At 58.3% G+C, this 18,879-nt stretch overlaps 8 protein-coding genes across 8 annotated transcripts; 5 read left to right on the top strand and 3 right to left on the bottom strand.

Annotated features, from left to right (window-relative positions):
* Positions 1-1,622: 1,622 nt before the first annotated feature.
* Positions 1,623-4,105, top strand: INS49_011320 (uncharacterized protein; the record flags this gene model as incomplete). Its single annotated transcript, XM_043172039.1, has 5 exons — positions 1,623-1,760; positions 1,824-1,954; positions 2,019-2,073; positions 2,129-3,538; positions 3,614-4,105. 5 exons carry the CDS (start codon positions 1,623-1,625, stop codon positions 4,103-4,105), a joined length of 2,226 nt encoding a protein of 741 aa, XP_043023784.1.
* Positions 4,106-4,614: 509 nt separating this feature from the next.
* On the bottom strand, positions 4,615-5,415 carry INS49_011319 (uncharacterized protein; the record flags this gene model as incomplete). Its single annotated transcript, XM_043172038.1, has 1 exon — positions 4,615-5,415. One exon carries the CDS (start codon positions 5,413-5,415, stop codon positions 4,615-4,617), a length of 801 nt encoding a protein of 266 aa, XP_043023783.1.
* A 1,085-nt stretch (positions 5,416-6,500) lies between these two features.
* INS49_011318 (uncharacterized protein) lies at positions 6,501-8,876 on the top strand (the record flags this gene model as incomplete). Its single annotated transcript, XM_043172037.1, has 2 exons — positions 6,501-6,513; positions 6,625-8,876. The coding sequence occupies 2 exons, from the start codon at positions 6,501-6,503 to the stop codon at positions 8,874-8,876; spliced, it is 2,265 nt and encodes a 754-aa protein (XP_043023782.1).
* Positions 8,877-9,495: 619 nt separating this feature from the next.
* INS49_011317 (uncharacterized protein) lies at positions 9,496-11,814 on the top strand (the record flags this gene model as incomplete). The annotated part of the gene is made up of 1 exon (XM_043172036.1): positions 9,496-11,814. The coding sequence occupies one exon, from the start codon at positions 9,496-9,498 to the stop codon at positions 11,812-11,814; it is 2,319 nt and encodes a 772-aa protein (XP_043023781.1).
* Positions 11,815-12,200: 386 nt separating this feature from the next.
* INS49_011316 (uncharacterized protein) lies at positions 12,201-13,091 on the bottom strand (the record flags this gene model as incomplete). Its single annotated transcript, XM_043172035.1, has 4 exons — positions 12,201-12,225; positions 12,286-12,380; positions 12,465-12,655; positions 13,076-13,091. The coding sequence occupies 4 exons, from the start codon at positions 13,089-13,091 to the stop codon at positions 12,201-12,203; spliced, it is 327 nt and encodes a 108-aa protein (XP_043023780.1).
* A 753-nt stretch (positions 13,092-13,844) lies between these two features.
* Positions 13,845-14,646, top strand: INS49_011315 (uncharacterized protein; the record flags this gene model as incomplete). Its single annotated transcript, XM_043172034.1, has 2 exons — positions 13,845-14,234; positions 14,308-14,646. The coding sequence occupies 2 exons, from the start codon at positions 13,845-13,847 to the stop codon at positions 14,644-14,646; spliced, it is 729 nt and encodes a 242-aa protein (XP_043023779.1).
* Positions 14,647-14,892: 246 nt separating this feature from the next.
* INS49_011314 (uncharacterized protein) lies at positions 14,893-16,101 on the bottom strand (the record flags this gene model as incomplete). Its single annotated transcript, XM_043172033.1, has 2 exons — positions 14,893-15,525; positions 15,598-16,101. 2 exons carry the CDS (start codon positions 16,099-16,101, stop codon positions 14,893-14,895), a joined length of 1,137 nt encoding a protein of 378 aa, XP_043023778.1.
* A 645-nt stretch (positions 16,102-16,746) lies between these two features.
* On the top strand, positions 16,747-18,262 carry INS49_011313 (uncharacterized protein; the record flags this gene model as incomplete). The annotated part of the gene is made up of 5 exons (XM_043172032.1): positions 16,747-16,761; positions 16,894-17,378; positions 17,442-17,753; positions 17,817-18,000; positions 18,104-18,262. The coding sequence occupies 5 exons, from the start codon at positions 16,747-16,749 to the stop codon at positions 18,260-18,262; spliced, it is 1,155 nt and encodes a 384-aa protein (XP_043023777.1).
* Positions 18,263-18,879: the final 617 nt, after the last annotated feature.

The following is an 18,879-nucleotide window of genomic DNA, read 5'->3' as shown; positions in this document are numbered from 1 at the left end:
GAAGGTGGGAACTGAGGCAAGTCAGCGACCTGGCCGCCCCGGCAGCCCGGTCCATCACATGCAGCGAGAATGACAACCTAACATCTCCCCAGTATCTACCCATTGTCAGAGCGCTCCCGTTCCGCACGCAGCTCCCAAGGGTCTTGACGTTTGGCGGTCACAAATGAGGTGAATACATTACACTCTACTCTTTCCGCAGAATAATCCCGAACGGAAATCACACCCAACAACGGATGCATAAGATCCCATGAATTGGGTTGTCCGGGTGTCTGTGGTCTGCCATAAAGTCTATTTGGTATTGACTGCTTGGTCTACACAGCAGTATACATGGCACATGTACCAAGTGGGGCAGCTCTGCACTTGACCGTGTCCTTCTTTCTAGTGTACCTCCGGTAAGGGGCTTTTGACCATGGGCGGGCTACTATGGACCGCTACTCAGTCAGTAGTCGTCCGATATATGAACCGGCCAGCTATTCGGTGGACAGATCTCATGGGCGGCCGCTCACTTTGCTCCCTTGGGTGAAAATTTCTCTCCTCTCGTGCACAGAGAGAAACCTCACGCTTTCCACTACCCCTTCGTTGGTCAGGTCTAATCGCAGTGCCCCCAAACTACCGAGATGGGCACGAAGAGAGAGCCGCATTATTGGACAGGAATCAGCCGCCTGAATAGACATCGTACATGACAAGTTTCCTGTGCCACGCCGCCCCGGCAACGGGGAGATTTCGTGCAACCTCCAACATGTGCCGAATCTGGCCACTCCTCCCCCGCCAGCCCGGCTTAAGTGTTCACGTAGAATCGATTAATTCTGACAGAGCCTAGGGATCTACCGGCTCGTGTCCGTAGGTCTCCAGAAACCTCCAGGCAAATGGAGGAAATGCCCGAGTCAATTGGGAACCATGGTGACTGTGGTATAATGAAACGAGCATGTAGTTTGATATAAATCAAACAAAACATGCACATGTAGCTGTGTTAGCAGCCCACAGCATACCACGGAACTGTGGGTCAATCGGGCCTGGGCCGCACATCCTTGGCTGTCACTCAGTACTGCAAGGGAGGGAGGGCGGATGTGCTGATCCACTCGCCTTGGCGATCAATTTGGAGCTCTCAAGGTGCTGCCGTACTGCACGGTACCACCGGCGTGGGCAGCTCAGGCAGGGTTCTTCTTGACACCCTGCGGCTGCCTTGTTAGCAAGCTACAAGCGCGGACCCCGGGTACCTAGGTACGAAGCCTACGCGCTACCCAGGTACTACACAATCTCGTCCCTGATCCAGAGCTGACGGCTGCTCCTGCGTAAAGGCCACGATTATTTTCAGTAATCCTCCCCTCCATCCCTTTCCCTCCAGCCAAGCTCTGTCTTCGGCCACACTCTCTCCACTCCCACAAGAGGTCGTGCATCCTCTATCGCCAAATTGTCCTTTCCACCGGGCAGCCGATGTCTGCGCGATAGCCTTTTGCATTCTCATCGCAGGACCCCCGGACCTTGGGATCCTACTTTGCCCACCCCCCTTTTTCGACACTGTCTTTCACCACATTTATTATCTCCACTTCCTTTCCACCCTTCTGGGACTATTCTTCTCAAGACGTGATCTTGAGCTGAGCTTACTTCAGACCGCTGCCACCATGGCCGCAACCGAACGGGCCGTCGCCTCTGGCGCAGACGTCGGCGATGATGCCCTACGGAGGCGCAACGTCCCTTCTACCCAGCCCGGTGCCCTGCAAGGCCAGCCTCAAGCCGACGACAAGGAGAAGGTCAAGAAGGTCAGTTAAGGCGATCATGAGTCATATGCCGTGTAGAGCACGTACTGACATGGGCAACTTTAGCAACCATCGATCATCCAAGTCCTCGACGAATGGGAGTTCCTCATCGCCCCCATCATCTTTACCGCCCTCGCCTTCTTCACCCGCCTCTATAATATCGGACGGTCCAACATTGTGACCTGGGACGAAGCCCAGTACGTTGAGCACCCGACTGGTGTTAGCCACCAGCAAGATTCGCTGACCTTGACATCGTGGCAGCTTTGGAAAGTTCGGATCCCACTACCTGAAGCATGAATACTACTTCGATGTCCACGTACGTTGGCCCCCACCAGAATCTTATACCAGACAATATTCTAATGCTAGGGTAGCCGCCTTTGGGAAAGCTCCTTGTCGGCCTGTCGGGGTATCTTGCTGGATACAACGGGTCCTTCGAATTCAAGTCTGGGGAGACATACCCAGCGGATGTCAACTACACCTTTATGCGCCAGTTCAATGCCTTCTTCGGTGCTATTTGCGTTCCAATGGCCTACTGGACTGCCAAGGAACTCAACTTCAGGCGACCAGCAGTCTGGCTAGTTACGCTCATGGTTCTCTGCGAAAACTCGTACACCACCATCAGCCGATTTATTCTCCTCGATTCCATGCTCCTATGCGGCACGGTTGCGACGACCCTCTGCTGGGCGAAGTTCCACCGGCTGCAGGACAAGAGTTTCGAACCCGAATGGTTCTTCTGGCTGTTCATGACCGGAGTCAGCATCGGCTGTGTTACTAGTGTTAAACTGGTCGGGCTCTTCGTCACTGCGCTGGTTGGCCTCTACACGGCTGAGGACCTTTGGAACAAGTTCGGCAACATCCGGATGCCCTACGCGGAGCTCGGAGCCCACCTTGCCGCGAGAGTAGTTGGCCTGATCGTCCTCCCATTCCTGATCTACATGCTCAGCTTTGCCATCCACTTTGCCGTCCTCACCGACAGCGGACCAGGTGACGCCCAGATGAGCTCACTCTTCCAGGCCAACCTGCGTGGCACTGAGGTTGGCCAGAACAGCCCTCTCGAGGTAGCCTATGGTTCTCGGGCAACGATTAAGAACATGGGTTATGGCGGAGGACTCTTGCACTCCCACGTCCAAACTTACCCCGATGGTTCTGGCCAACAACAGATTACCTGCTACCACCACAAGGATGCCAACAACGATTGGTTCTTCTACCCGAACCGCCGCGACAAGGATTATGACGAGAATGAGGAGCCTCGCTTTATTGGAGACGGCGAAACCATCCGTCTGATCCACGCTCAGACCGGCCGCAACCTGCACTCTCACGATATTCCTGCGCCTGTTACCAAGGCTGACAAGGAGGTGTCCTGTTACGGTAACTTGACAATAGGCGACGACAAAGACCACTGGAAGGTAGAGGTTGTGCGAGACGTTGCATCTAGGGACCGCAGCAGGGTCCGAACCCTGACCACCGCGTTCCGACTGAGACATGAAAGCCTTGGCTGCTACTTGCGAGCTGGTAACGTCAACTTGCCTCAGTGGGGTTTCCGACAGATCGAAGTGACTTGCACCAAGGAGAACAATCCCAGGGACACATACACTCACTGGAACGTGGAGGCGCATTGGAACGAGAAGTTGCCTCCTGCAGAACCTGGCCAGTACAAGTCGCCCTTCATCCACGACTTCATTCATCTAAACGTTGCGATGATGACATCCAACAACGCACTGGTCCCTGATCCAGACAAGCAGGATGACCTGGCCTCCCAGTGGTGGCAGTGGCCTATTCTGGTAAGTTGGGTGTTGCCTCATTTTAGGGCGTCCTCTGTGTATCTTGAGACCTCTATGTGCTGATGTGAGACTTAGAATGTTGGCTTGCGCATGTGTGGCTGGGACGACCACATTGTGAAGTACTTCCTTCTGGGCAACCCCTTCGTTTACTGGGGCTCGACACTTTCCATGGGCCTCATTGGCGCGGTAGTTCTGTGGTACCTTGTCCGATGGCAGCGCGGTATCAAGGAGCTGTCACAGTCCGACATCGATCAGATACACTATGCCGGCCTCTACCCACTCGCGGGTTGGTTCCTGCACTACCTGCCATTCGTCATCATGGCTCGGGTCACTTATGTCCACCATTATTACCCTGCTCTATACTTCGCCATCCTGACAACGGGCTTCTTGGTGGATTGGTGCCTGCGGAACCGGAACCAGATCCTCCAGGCTGTCGTCTATGGCGGGTTTTACGCTGTCACCATTGGTCTCTACGTCTACTTTATGCCAATCTGCTGGGGCATGACTGGACCAAACAAGGACTACTCCTACATGAAGTGGTTCGACACCTGGAGGGTGACGGACTGAGCAACCCGCCGCAACCGAAGAGTCGATTGGGTGGCTGTCTTGGCCACACCAAAGCATTTGACACTACAGCCTGAAGCTAGGAGTCACTTCGGACTATCTCGAGGGTTGTGCCGAAATCTGACGGTTGGTTCACGTTGCTGTAGATGGCCTATTTGTCGGGACGGAGTTTTCGATGTTTGGTCATTTGGCAAGGATGCCTGATAGATTAGGACATTTGGAAGAGAAGGGATTTCCCCCACCTCAAGAAGTAATACCACATCTCGTTTCTGGTTGCTATGTCATGCGATGCTCAATTTATCTATGCCTGATGCCGTGTGTCAGCCCAGCTTGCTGATTATGCATTACGTGCTGTACATTGGAGTCGTAGTACTGCCATAAGATTTGTTCCAGTCGGGTGTTATCAACCTGACGAGGCCTCGAACTTTTTTTCCTTGTTCCATGGGAGACGCCCGCGAAACCATCTGCGTTGCGCCCGCTTTTCCGTCGCCCGAGCCCCTTGTATTTGCGTCTCAACAACACATACCACCATTCGAACTCTTCCTCGCGTCAACTTTGACGCCAGAGCCCCCGCCCCACCCGGCGCCCTGCCCCTTGACGCCGGACCGCCTGTCGTTGAGGTCGTACTTTCCGGCCTGGATGTTCTGGTATATCCTCTCCGCGACGCCGAGGAAGGCCTCCTCGACGTACTCGCCCGTCTTTGCGCTCGTCTCAACGTAGCGCAGGACGCCGTTTTGGCGGGCCCAAGCAGTTGCCTCCTCGGCGCTGACCTCACGCCTCTCGCCGGCGAGGTCGGCCTTGTTCCCGACGAGGATGACGACGATATCGGGCTCGGCGATCTGACGCAGGTCGTTGAGCCAGTCGGTGACGTGCGAGAAGGTCGACTTGCGCGAGATGTCGAAGACGAGGAGGGCGCCGCTCGCGCCGCGGAAGTAGGAGCGCGTCACCGACTTGTACGTCTCCTGACCCGCCGTATCCCAGAGGGACAGCTTCATGTGCTTCTGGGGCTGCTGCTGCGCGTCCTTGGGGGCGGCGCGGGGCGGGTCGGGCAGGCCGTTTGGCTTGTCTGGTTTCGAGGAGGCGTCGGGGCTGGATGTGGACGGCGGGGAGGCGTCTGTGTGGGAGGCGGCTATTGCCTTGTTGGCGGGAGCGCCGACTGGTACTATCCTGGAGCCGAATTCTACTCCGATGGTGACATCGTGGTGTTGCACGAAGCGGCCCTCGCAGAGGCGGATGGTCAGGGACGACTTGCCGCAGCCGCTGTCTCCTATGCAGACCAGCTTGGCGATATAATCCCACGGTGGTGAGGACATGTGGACGGCGTCGGGTATCTGATGTGTGGATGTATGCACGGGACGACGGTCAAGAGGGCGGGGGGTTGAGAGTTTTGGTTGTCTCGAGACCGGAGTCGTCAAAGGTGCCGAGCGAGCGGACCGTTCGATCTGATAGGGTAAGGTGGCGATCTTTTTTTGGGTGTAGGCGGCTAGATAGACGGTTTGTTGGGCAAAGTTCGACTAGACAGAAAGCAGGAACAGGTCGCACGAGAGCACAGCGTGGGACAGAGTGATGTATCACGGGTTTAGCGGGTTGAGGAGGAAGGACGAGGCAGGGTGAGCTGCAAAGAGGGAGAACGGAACATATGGCAGGAATATGAGCATCACGAGTGACGTTGGACCGCTGATCCACCCGGGTGCTTAGTCTATGTATGAGCTCCGGGATCGATGTCACGCTGGGGTGGAGCAGCCACCTGATGACTAGGCTATCTGGATACCTAGGTACAAGGCGCAAATCCCCGGGCAGGAGACAGGGGCGGGCGCTATCGCCATCTACCGCTTATCTGCAGCCCGTGGGGGAAGGCATAAGGGGAAGAGGGGCGCCACCAAGGAACTTCGCCGGGAGAGAGTGAGTGGCTGGATACGGGAGGCATGAGGAGTACTGCAAGCATGTGTGATGACAGGATAGCTGCCTGTGACTTCGCACCCGTGACTGCCTGCCCGGCCGCGACCAGGTCAAAGCAGAGGAGCGGGACGACATGAATCCCTGCATTAGGCATTAGACCCTCAAGTGTACGTGCTCGCTCACGCCTAGTCATCCCGCCTCGGCTCTGGGCCTCTCTCCCACCTGGTCAGGTACTACAATGCCTTGGCCTTTACCTCTGCCTCTGCCCTGACAAGTCAGACCGCATCTCTTCTTCTGCATATCTCATCTACGTTCCCGCCCCAGATCGTCCCCAAAGGCGATCCGGCCGTTCTCATTCATTCCAGTTGTATCCTCACACGTCATTCCGCCGACCGCTTCTGCCAGGCACCACCGGTCTCGCTCGCCCGCCCGGCCTGACTGACCGCCACCCGTTGATTCGAGGCTCGCCCAGCAGCCGAAAAGCTGAGGAACCTCAGCCATGTTCTCAGAATGTAAGGTCCTTGTCATGCTCACATGTGCTTCATGTGTGCGTGCGTGCGCGTGCTGTCTAACGTGTTCTGCGCTCTGTGTTTTGTCCCTCGTGCTCAGCTAATCCGGCCCAGACGCTTCGAGGTTCCTGGCTCAGTCGCAGTCCCGCCTTTCCAACTTCCAAGGCCAGCCTGACAACGCCGACACACCACCAAGCAGCCAGCCAGGCGAGTGGCAACATCGGACATCAAGGAATGCGCATGGAAATAGGTCTTTCCTCGGCCGTGGCACAAACCCTTATCAGCCCGCCGCCTCTCGTTTCGGTCACCTCAGCTTCGCGTCCAGACTCGCGACCCCTCAAGATGCACCCCTTTTTCATAGCACTAGGGACGAACTGCGCGAAGAGGAAGATGAGGATGAAAGGGATAGAGAGGCTGCGGACCTCTACGCTCTGCAAAGGTCTCGTCGGGTCTTCCAGGCAAGCCGGCTGGAAGAAAGTACCGAGCCGGAGGACGAGGGAGGCCCGGCATCACTCGAGCACAGCGAGGAGCAGCAAGACAGCAGGGCCTTTTTGGAACGTGGACAAACCAGGGGTATAAAGAGCAGTTGGAACGGGCCCAGAAGCAGTTTTGCCCGCGCCGCTAAGGGGCGAGGTGGTCACGAGGGCAATCTCGAGAGAGTGGTCTCCAATAACAGCAGCAACTCGTCCGCTAAAGGAAGGATGGAGGATGTTGGTCTGGAATCGACAATAGCAGACAGCGAGCCACCAGCTGACCTGACCATGGAGCAGTCCAGCGACGATGCCCCTGCTTTCCAGAGGCTGAAGGGCTTCAACGCGACGGCTCGCGTGCCAATACGGCGAGATTCCACAATGGAATCGGAGCTAGGGAGCTCTCCATACGATGACCGACCGGACGTTGCACCGGCAGCGCCAGAGGGCGAACTCTTCAAGCATGACGCTTTCTTCGCCTGGGTCTATCTCCTCGCCCTCGCCTCGATGCTGGCCACCTTCATCCTAGTGTGGCTGCACACTTCCGCGCCTAGTGGGAAGAAACCCCTGGGTGATACGATATACACCGTTCTGCGATCTTCTTTCCACCTTTTGGCCGTGGACACCTTGGTGGCGATGATCGTCTCCTTCATGTGGCTTGCCGCTCTGCGGTACTTCGTCAGGCCCTTGGTTGGCCTGATTTTGGTTGCCGTTCCGATCGTCATGCTCTCCTTTTCGATATATCCGTTTGTATCGAGCTTCCAGGGCGAAAAGCACGGCTCGACTATCCAGGATGTTGTCATGCGATGGGCTTCAACTGTCCCCGGCGTCTTCGCGGTCGTATGGGTCTACATGGTGTGGAAGGGACGTCATGCACTGGGCTCGGCCATCGCGATTCTCGAATTCTCCAGCCGGATTCTGGCCGCAAACAGCGCCCTGGTGCTTGTCGGGATGGGCACCCTCGCCCTGATTGTATGTTGGACATGGGTTTGGCTGGCTATGTTCACCAGGGTTTTCCTCGGTGGCTCCTACTCGGGCGCTGTGTCCAAGTTCGTCCTGCAAGCATCAAGCTGGTGGTTAGGTACATATTTCCTCTTGATGTACCTATGGACGCTGTCCATGATCTCGGGCGTCCAGCGAGGGACAACTGCGGCGACAGTCTCACAATGGTACTTTCATCGCAACGCAGTACCAGCCGTGGCGTCTCGCGAAATCGTGGCGGCTGCCTTGAACCACTCCATGACCACCATATTCGGGACCATCTCGCTGTCCACGCTGTTGGCGTTGGTGGTCCGGATGCCCCTGCTTGTTCTCCACCGGCGTATCGCCAGCATCATCGCCGCTTTCTTCTATACCTTGATTCCCACGTCCATCATGGCCATGACGAACCCACTCACGCTCACATACGCAGCCATCCACTCCCAGCCTCTCGTGGACTCGGCCCGCGGCCTGAGCCAGATGGACTTCCTCGGCCCACAAGCGCCAACAACGACCCTGACGCCGCGCGCGTTCCGGCAACGAGGTACCGCTCCGCTACTCCCCTACCGCCTGGCGAAGCTCCTCCTGCAGGCGACCAAGTTCATCATGGCCACGGCTCTGGGCTTCGCGGGGTGGGTGATGACTGCGAGGCAGCTATCGATCTCCGTTCCCGATGGTAACCCCGGATTCAAGGGCAGCGCATATGCCTACGTGGTCGGTCTTGTGGCCAGCTTCATTGGCTGGGGTATACTAGGTGCTATGGAGGGCATATTAAGCTCCATCGTAGACGCGGTGGTAATATGCTATGGTAGCGAGACGAAGATGGCGAGTGGCGGTGGTGGCTATTGCATGGAGGCTGCGCAGCTATTTGGTGGGCGAGGTAGAAGGCAGAACTGGGACGAGGCCTCACAATATTGACGAAACAGGTGTTGAACGGCAGCAGCGACGGTGATGGCAGCGTGCAAATCATGTCATACGCGTGGAAGTGTTCATGGCAGAACATCCCAAACAGGGAACATTGTTTTGAAGGGAGGAAGCGTGGCGTTTTTTTGTCTAGTGTTTCTTTCGGGACTACGGCTTTCTAATTTCTTCAGTGGTCGATATGGCTCACGGCGCATACCCCGGTGTGGAATGGCTCCAGGATAGATGCCTAGACTGACATAGAAGGGTTGCAAATGGTACAGTACGTATGAGTCTCCAAGTGCTCATTGAAGTGCCGTTCCACGAGGGCAAGGCCTGCGTTTTCACCAGGCCGGATTTGGCACAATGTTAGACTGGAATTTTGATTACACTCATTTAAACAAAACGCAAGCCCATACGGTTCAGCAAAGCGGCAAGTGGTGATTATCAGATGGAAAATTTCCCGATGTTCGCCATGTTAGGACGTCCTGACTGGCTGCTGTGGCTTACACCACTTGCACTTGCCATCTCGGTCTAAAATTTTCAGGCCCCACTATAAACTCTCAACTCACTCGCATTTCTCAACATCCACCACAAAAGTATGCGACGGTGACAACCCACCCCCCCCCCCCCCAACATGCCGATAAGCTTACGGCAGGGCCTGGACCGTGATGTCTACCAAATCGTACGAAAGTACGAAGACGATTCGAATGGCTCCAAATTAACGATCAGTGGTGTGTACGAGTTTATCCAGCGGTCCAACTCGAGCCTGAAGAGGCAAAAGAAACGCATTTTAGAGGACTCGATTGAGAGGGTCATCGATGTGCGGCGGGAGGAATCCAAGGTCGACAAGGACTCGGATGAGGAGCTCGAGCGGGAGATCCAGGCACAGGAGAGCCGTGCCAAACGCTCGAGGGAGGAGAAAGATGCGGGGCTGCTGAACAGGCAGCTCACGAAGCACTGGAACTTCAAGGGCTCGGAGGCCAAGGCGACAGGCTCGGCCGCCTCATCCACGGGGAGGCGGACGCCGGGCGGCGCGGAGGCCATGGACGCGGACACGCCCACAGTAGACCGCCAGGCAAACGGCGAGGCCAAGCCGAAGCGGAGGCGCAGGGATCCCAAGGAGGTCGACCGCTCGCCGCCCCAGGACATCAGCCTCGACGACCTGGCGGGCGTCGACGGCGTCATCGACAGGCTCAAGGGCCCCGTGTGGATCCCGCTCCTGCGCGGGGACGACCTCGCCGAGCTGGGGTACCGGCCCAGCGACGGCGTGCTGCTCCACGGGCCCTCGGGCTGCGGCAAGACGACGCTCGCGCACGCGCTGGCCGCCGACCTCGAGGTCGCCTTCATCCCCGTGTCTGCGCCAAGCCTCGTCGGCGGCACCAGCGGCGAGAGCGAGAAGAACATCCGCGACATCTTCGACGAGGCGATGCGCCTCGCGCCGAGCCTCGTCTTCTTTGACGAGCTCGACTCGATCGCGGGCAAGAGGGACAATGCGCAGAAGGCGATGGAGGGCAGGATCGTGGCCGAGATTTGCAACGGCATGGACAAGATCGGGCGTCCCGGGAGGTCGGACGAGGGCAGCGACAGGCCCGGCAACGTGGTCGTTCTTGCTGCCACCAACCGGCCCGAGAGCATCGACCCCGTGGTGCGGAGGCGGTTTGGCGTCGAGGTCGATATCGGGATGCCCAACGAGCCGGCGAGGGAGAAGATCCTGCGGACCATGACGCGGGACCTGGCGCTGGGCGGCGACGTGGACTTTTCGGCGCTCGCACGGCTGACGCCCGGCTATGTCGGGGCCGATCTGAAGCATGTCGTATCCGCCGCGGTGTTCAAGAGCATCCAGGCGCGGACAGACCTGCAGTCAGAGATATTCGTCGAGCAGATCCCCACGACAGACGGTGAAATGGTAGAGCTCCTGAAATCCTGGAAGGCACAAGACGAAGCGGGGACCCGGTCGGCCAAGTCGGAAATCCGCATCATGAAAGCTTCCAACACCATGTACAGCGGGCCGTTGGGCATCACACAGGCGGACTTCAAGGCGGCTGTGTCGACCGTGCAACCAGCCGCCAAGCGAGAGGGCTTCAGCGCCATCCCCGACACGACCTGGCAGCACGTCGGAGCGCTGGGCGAGGTGCGCAAGAAGCTCGAGATGACCATCATCGGCCCCATCAAATACCCGGAGCGCTTTGCCCGCGTGGGCATCAAGTCAGGGGCGGGGATCCTCCTCTGGGGCCCGCCGGGCTGCGGCAAGACGCTGGTGGCCAAGGCGGTGGCGAACGAGTCCAAGGCCAACTTCATCTCGATCAAGGGCCCGGAGCTGCTCAACAAGTACGTGGGCGAGTCGGAGCGGGCGGTGCGGCAGCTGTTCGCGCGGGCCAAGAGCAGCGCGCCGTGCATCCTGTTCTTCGACGAGATGGACGCCCTGGTGCCCAAGCGCGACGACTCGCTCTCGGACGCGAGCTCGCGCGTCGTCAACGCGCTGCTGACGGAGCTGGACGGCGTCGGCGACCGCAGCGGCATCTACGTCGTCGGCGCCACCAACCGCCCGGACTGCATCGACCCGGCCATCCGGCGGCCGGGGCGTCTCGGCACCAGCGTCTTCGTGGGCTTGCCCACGGCCGACGAGAGGGTCGACATCCTGCGCACCATCTACTGGAACACCATCATCTCGACCAAGGAGGACAGGCGCGCCGCCGACGAGCGTCTGGGCGCCATCGCCCTGGACGAGCGCTGCAAGGGCTTCTCGGGCGCCGACCTGGGCAACCTGATGCAGGCGGCCGCCCAGGCCAGTCTGGAGAGGACCTACTATCACGGCGGCGGCGACATCAGCGAGGACACGGGCGCGGACTCGGAGATCACGCCGGGTGACTGGGAGAAGGCGCTCAACGAGGTCAAGCCCAGTGTCAAGAATGACGGAAGATATGACCCCAGGCAGTTCGAGAAAGTTATGTAGACGATGTTGGGCAGGCGTTGGACACTATCTACATAGCCACATGTGATCGGCACTCGAACGTCCATCACATGCATGTCTTCCAAACCGTATGGATCTGCGAACACAGCAGTCTCAGCATGTAGCCGGGAAACACATCAGAACAGTCACAACAGCCACGGCGTATCAAATGCAGGCGTCATTGCTTGTTCTCTTGGGAATTCATCATCTAAATTTTGAAGAGGAGAGTCATTATAGAAAGTCGAAAGACACACAGACGCCGCGCAGCCAGGGTGCAAGGCCTCTAAGGTCTATAGTAATACAGGTGTCTCCCGTCCGTCTTTCTTCTGTCTAATGCCGTAATGCAAAAACAAGCTGCCGTATCATAACACCGTCCCATTCGTCGCCGTCTATTTCGTAGACTGGCGCAGGTAACTGCCCAAGGCCTGTTAGCATGGTCTCGAAGGGGGGAATTGGCGGGTCGCCGAAACGTACGTGATCAGGTCGTTCCTGTCCTTCTCCTTCTTCAGGCCACCAAAGGCCATCTTGGTACCGGGGATGTACTTCTTGGGGTTCTCGAGGTACTCGAACTATGAGGAGAAGGCCACGTTAGTCGTGCCCGTGTCAAAAGTGAGCGCCGCCCCAGGAGGCGTCGCGTGAGCGCCTCGACGTACCAGAGTGTCCTCCTTCCACTCGATGCCCTTCTGCTTGTTGGCATCTGTGTAGGCGTAACCGTCGACGGAGCCGGTGTGGCGGCCGAACAGGCCGTGCAGGGCGGGTCCGATCTTGTTACCGCCGCCGGCCTCGACGGTGTGGCACTGGGCACAACGGGTCTTGAACAGACCAGCACCCTTCTTAGCATCACCTGTGCGACTGTCAGTACGGTGTCTTGGAGCCGGCTGGTGGTGTTTCTTGGTGTGGAAAAGCCGTCGAGCCTCGACGCGAGCATGACGATCCGGTGACGAGATCTTCCGAGCCGCTTCCTTTGCCCAACGAAATGCCTGCAGGCTCTCGATCGCTGCAAAATCCCCAGAGAAGCTCCCATGAGCAATCCGCGGCCTCGTGTGAGGCGTGATTGCAGTTGCGCAGGGAATGCGACTCGGGAAAATGCCTCAGGCGTGACAGCCCATCGAGCGGAATCGCGAGCCCGAATAGCGGCTTGGAGGATGCTTCTCGGTCTATTCTCGAATGCTCTGGTTCCTGACTCCCAGGCACTCCGGGCGGGAACGTGGTCTCGAGGCTCAATGGCGTTGAGTAGGGTCTGTGGTCAGCAGTGTAGACGTACCGTCCTTGAAAGGCATCTTGTCGAGTGTGTGCAATCTGAAAGACTTGGAGTCAAGTGGTGGTAGAGTGTGTGTTGGAAGAGATCTAGTGAAAGACTCTAGAGTGGTTCTGCAGTGTAGGATGTAGGAACGAGGTGACTTTGTTGTCAGGGACGAAGGAGAAGGAGGAAATTTTAGCAGGGAACGCGAAACCAGGTGCTGGCCGAACTTCTTGGTCCTAATAAAAATGTCGATGAGCTCAGCGTCACCCGGCTCAACCTTGGAAAGTCGGCGACTGCTGAGCTAGCCCGGGAAGGCTAGCGACAGCCACGCATCCAGGACCGCTCGGGCAGCGGGTGGGCCGAGGTGGGCCAGTCAGGGGCTGAGGCAGCCAATCACATGCCCAGGGTTGGTCAGGCTCAGAGTCGAGTTTTCGAGCCTGCGAGAATTTGGCGGAAGGAAGAATCCGGAGCAAAGGGAGCGACGGACAGAGCGAGCGAGAGATTGATTCACTGGCTGTTTGATGCGCCGCGGCCCAGCACTCGCTGCGATTCATACGGCCGAATTGGCTGCAGTCCGTGATTCACTTACCCCAACTCATTTCAGGCGAACAAGAGGCTAGGTCTACCTGCCATCCTTGAGGCACAAGCTACGTCAGCCAGCCTTGTCAAGGTTCTTTCTTTTCACACGTCTCGACTTGGCCTCCGCTGCCTCCGTCACACACTCTCCCGTTACCCTGTCGCCACCTTTTCCTCCGCCGACTGACCACACTACCCACACTCGGGTTTTGAAATGGCGGCCTCCTCATCATCCGCCATACCCAGGTTCCTGCTGCCCCAGTCCGGGCGCATCTGGCGGCGGGCAAACCTCGGCATCCACGACCGCCGCCAAATTTCAGACCCTGTCCTGCGGATAGTGCGATATGCATCCGCGTCCAGCAAAGGCGCGAAGGAGCCAGGCGAGCCTATCGTCCTAGAACAACCAACGAGGTTCAACCCGCCGTCGCACGGAGCTCGTTTACCTAGGAAGGATCGTCCCCAGCAACAACACTATGGCGGATCTTTGTCCAGCGAGGAGGTTTCCTCCCAGAGGAGGAGAGAATACCCCGGCCTGATGGCCCCCCAGGGCACCTGGGCGCATTGGTTCTGGAACAGCCAGGGTCTCCATCTGTCCATCACTTTGGTCAGTACCACCGGCCTGTGGACCACATGATGAAGAGGCGCACATGTCACTGACAGATACACCCCATTCGCAGGGCACCTTGGCCAGCCTGGCCATCTTCGTGGCCGCCGAGAGCTTCAAGAGCAACACGCCCTTCGCCGACATGCTCCCCGAGAGGTCTGACTTTTGGGAGCACCCCATCGTGTCACTGCACACCACGTACGACGTCTGGCGGCTGACCCAGCTCCACAACTCGGCCATCGTCGCCCAGAAGCGCAAGAAGAACGTCGACGACGTAGTCAAGCGCGCCGAGTACCGCAAGGCGCACGGCCTGGAGAAGGAGGGCGGGTTTGGGAATTGGACGGCCAAGGAGGACCCGCAGTCGCCGCAGGCCGAGCCGGGGAAGAGGGAGAAGTGGCTCGGGATCTTCTGAGGATATTTATGGTCAGGACTACTGCATTCATGGCTTGTTCGAAGGCCTATCTTTGGGCTTTACATATGCCATCGGCCGTCGCGGAAGGGGCACGGCCTGGCTTGCCTTTGGCGAGTGCTCAGGTCTCATCCGCATGGCGGGACTCTGGCCCTTGGGCGTCCATCTTGTCTGATGGAGAATGAACCAACGCATGTCCCGTAGATCAGACTAAGCTAATCATCTGGTCTCTGCCCCCCACCGGGCACCTCATCCCAGCTCTACAGCCTTCAGCCCGTCGAGCACCTCGGCCGCCACGCCTCCCTGCTCTAATGATTTCGCAATCATGGCGCCCAGAACTCCCCATTTCGCCCCTCCCCTCGGCGCCTTCCAGACGCCGTCCATCGGCTCCGTCTCCTGGGTCTGCTGCTCGGCCCGCGGTTTCGCCGTGCCGTCGGCGCCTTCAGCAGCAACATCGTTCGCCCTCGGGACACCTGGCGGCGTCAACCGTGAAGGGGGGTCTATCGTGCGTATCGACAACAACCGTAGGCTGCGCTTATCGGAACCGTCGACGTCCATCTTGTCCTCCGCGCCGCTGGGCGTGGCTGCATGTGCTACTGAGATTGCCAGCGCGCAGTCGGCGACGGCAAGCTCCTCCTTCGCGGGGTCGAAAATGATATTGTCGCCGACTGCCATTACGAGCAGCGTGACCGGCGGCCGTGCGCCAGAGGCTCCTTTGTCGTGGGGATACAGGTAGTTTGACGAATCCCAGTCGTCGTCGAATAGCGGGTCCTCGTCGCCTTCGGATATCAGGCGAGGTAATCGGGTTGCCAGCAGTGCGAGATGGGTTGTGAGGGAGAGGAGGGGCAGGGGGTAGGATAGAGGCGGCGATATCAGAAGGATCTGCAGCGCGCACTGTTGTCAGCAGAGATACTTGTGTCGCGAAGGGAACCCGCAAGTAGTCCGGCGACTGACATCAAGGTAGAGCTTCCAATGGAAGCGCCTGTTGAGATACAGCCTCCTGGCGAATTGTCCATCTGCCAGCAGCGCCTCGCTCAACATCTCGGCCAAGTAGATTGTGCTCGCGTCGTCGTCCCTGGCACCCGGTATCTCCACGGCGATCTCGATCCAGCTGCTCTGGCCCTCGATGTTGGCCCTGCCCGCGCCGCCCTCGCCGTCGGTGTCGTCGTCGTCCCCGCCGGCGTGGATGAGGTCTGTCTCCAGCAGCGTGTTGCCGGCGCCATACCGCGCCTGGGTCTTGCCGATCTCTGCCTTGACGCCGACGATGGCCTCGGTCCCGTCGGCGAAGCATATGCGGGCGCTGCCATTCGTGCTGGGGAGGATGCCCGTCTCGGCGCTGAGGGGGCGGAACTGCGTTGCTGATCGTCCGTCCGGTCGCAGGGGCGGGGTCAGCGAGAGCGAGGCGTGGAGGTAGGCCAGCTCGGCGGGCGAGAGGTTGACGTGCTGCGTCGAGGCCATGATGGGGACGGATGTATATGTGAGAGCAGAGAACAATCTGCCTGGCCTGTGACGCGAAGAACAAATAAATTTGAGCTGGGCGTGGGTGTGAGCAACTCGCTTCACAAGCCAAGATGTCGGTTGAGCTTTCGGATTGAAATTTTGGCGGCAGGCAAAGCCGGGCAGGCCTAGATAGGCCCAAGCCTGCCAGGGCTGCTAGGGTGACCAGGAGAGCATGCAAGCAAGTGCAGTGGATCCAGGCACTCGGGCAGCTCTCCCGAACCTTAAAACGAACGTCACCTGGGTACCTCGCTACACAGAGCACCCAATTAGGCGGCACGCAGCAAAGCTTAGCACTCGTGGAGGCCGGCCATGTGCTGACAAAGGCCGGACGAATGACGGCACCTTTTGCCCAGCTCTCAAGAATAAAGTATCCGGATCCCGTTCCTTCGCGCCCCGACCGCAACGAGTTTGTCCAACGGCCAAGCCTATTTCTAAGAATACTGTGGCTTATACAAAGCCAAAAGTGGCCGATGGTGATGCTATTGGGCCCCTTGGTGGGTTGCATGTGACGACGAGATGAGATGCTCGGAGGGTAGTTCTCGCGTTTCGGATTCCCATGCGTTTGGTTTCAACGCCCAATCAATACTCAGGTCTCTTCTCACAATGGCTCATATTACGGTACATACACACCAGCCAGGCTGGTCCATCCCTCCTATATGAACTCCCATCATGCCCTCCTCAATTGAACATGCGCCTGCATCTACAGTCCCGTCCCAACCCTCAGCCAGTCCTGACAGGCACAGCATCCAGAACAAGAGCAAGAGCAAGCACAGCCCCTTAAAGTCAGGAGTCAACGCCATCCCGCTCTTCCTGAGGACAATGTCCCTAAAGGCCTTCACCGGGAAATTCTTCCCGACCCCACTACCAGCAGCCAATGCCTTCGCCGGCCAGAAGGTCCTCGTGACAGGCGGCACGGCCGGTCTTGGCCTCGCCGCCGCCATACACTTCCTCAACCTCGGTGCTGAGGAGGTTGTCATCACAGCCAGGAGCGCCTCGTCCCCGCGCGCTGAGGGCGCAAGGCAGAAGATCCTCGCCGCCGCCGCCGCCGGGCACGGCTCTGCGAAGGGCGCGGCGGGCAAGGTCAGCATCATGGAGCTGGACATGAACAGCTACGCCTCGTGCGTGGCCTTCGTCGAGGCCGTCAAGGGCCGCTTCGGCGCCGGCGGCGGGCCCGACGTGATCGTCTTTAATGCGGGCGTCACCAACTCGCAGTTCCGGAGGAGTCCGGAGGGCATGTAAGTTTGCAGCTTCAGGGCCAACCCCCGTCCCGTTTCTGGTGACTGATTTATCATGTGCAGGGAGGAGATTATCCAGGTAAACGCGCTCAGCACAAGTCTCCTCCCACTCCTGCTTGTCCCTTGGATGAAGCAGCAGCGAGGCCAGAGGAGTACTCCCGCGCGTGTGGTCTTCGTCAGCTCAGGCCTGCACATGTCCGTCGATATCAAGCCTTGGTCCACCTATGCCGAGAAGGAGGGCGGCGTGCTAGCGCACTACTCCAAGGAGGAGAACTTTGAGGCCGGACTGACGGGCCCCATGTACAACTACTCCAAGCTGCTGCTGATGTACGCGCTTGAGGAGGTTTCCAAGATGGCCTTGGACCAGAATGGCGAGTGAGTGTGGCCTCTCACTACCGCTGGCATGTAAAGTCGCCGTTGCTGACAACTACGTCCCAGGCCGCAGGTCATCTTGACCAGCGTGTGCCCCGGCGCCGTCAAGACCGAGCTCTCTCGGTCGATGCAGGAGAACTCGTTTGTCGCCAGGATAGCCGCGCCGATCTTTATGAACTTGGTTGGGAAATCACCCGACTATGGCGCGCGAATCTACCTCACTGGTGCGCTCGCCGGGCCAAAAGACCATGTAAGTTACCAGAAACCCCAAGAGGGTGCCAGCTGTGACAGCCATGACCCCTGGTACAAGGCCACCATTGCGAAGTGCTCGCTAACGTCCCTCGGCCATACAGGGAAAGTTCCTGCGATATTACCTCACAGACTCGCAGTACGCCAGCCGATCTGCACCGGTGCTGACGAGCAAGGAGGCCCGGTTGATGCAGGCCGAAGTCTGGAAGGAGATTCGTGAAGCGCTGTCGATAAAGGTTCCCGCCGCGAGAGAGGCTCTATGATGCCGCTTCTGGGATGCAGAACGAGAGGGGAAGGAGTCGATCCGGGTGATCGAAGGAGTAATTGGGCTCTCAAAGACTGACACTAGACCACCCATACTGGCCCCGAGGCCGGTCCAACGCGTAATGTAATATTCTCTGTGCAAACTTGTTGAGAGATCAATTGTTCATGACCAGATCGCTGTTTTCGATGGTAGCTTCGGCTGTCTCTGCTTGCCCGTCCATCTCTTTCCAGTCCCTCGGTCTAACCCAACAACTAACCTGAAGACCGCAACTGCTCGCGTGATATATCTTCCTATGTCGATCACTTGGCAATCGATCAACCGGCCCGAGGCGAGTCCGCTACTGGCGCTATTTTGTTCATCGTCGCCCGTCACACTAGTAGCGTGTGCTCCTCACGTGCTCCTGCTCAGGAGGTCGGAAAAGGGGGGGGCGACAATCCTTGGATTGTGTGGGTATCTTGGGCTTCTTACAGATGGAACCAATACACTTCAAATGCTCAGCCAGTAGAGTCTTCTAAAATACTGGTATGCTACAGTGAATTGTCCCTTGAGTATCAACAATCGCCTAGTGTGCCAGAAATGTCTCTTGGCAATGTCTCTGCTGGACTGTGTGGCGGA

Source organism: Diaporthe citri (genome assembly GCF_014595645.1).
Source record: "Diaporthe citri strain NFHF-8-4 chromosome Unknown scaffold_5, whole genome shotgun sequence".
NCBI classification, from domain to species: domain Eukaryota; kingdom Fungi; phylum Ascomycota; class Sordariomycetes; order Diaporthales; family Diaporthaceae; genus Diaporthe; species Diaporthe citri.
Note: the sequence above shows the minus strand (reverse complement) of the source record. Positions and strands in the feature narration are given on the sequence as shown.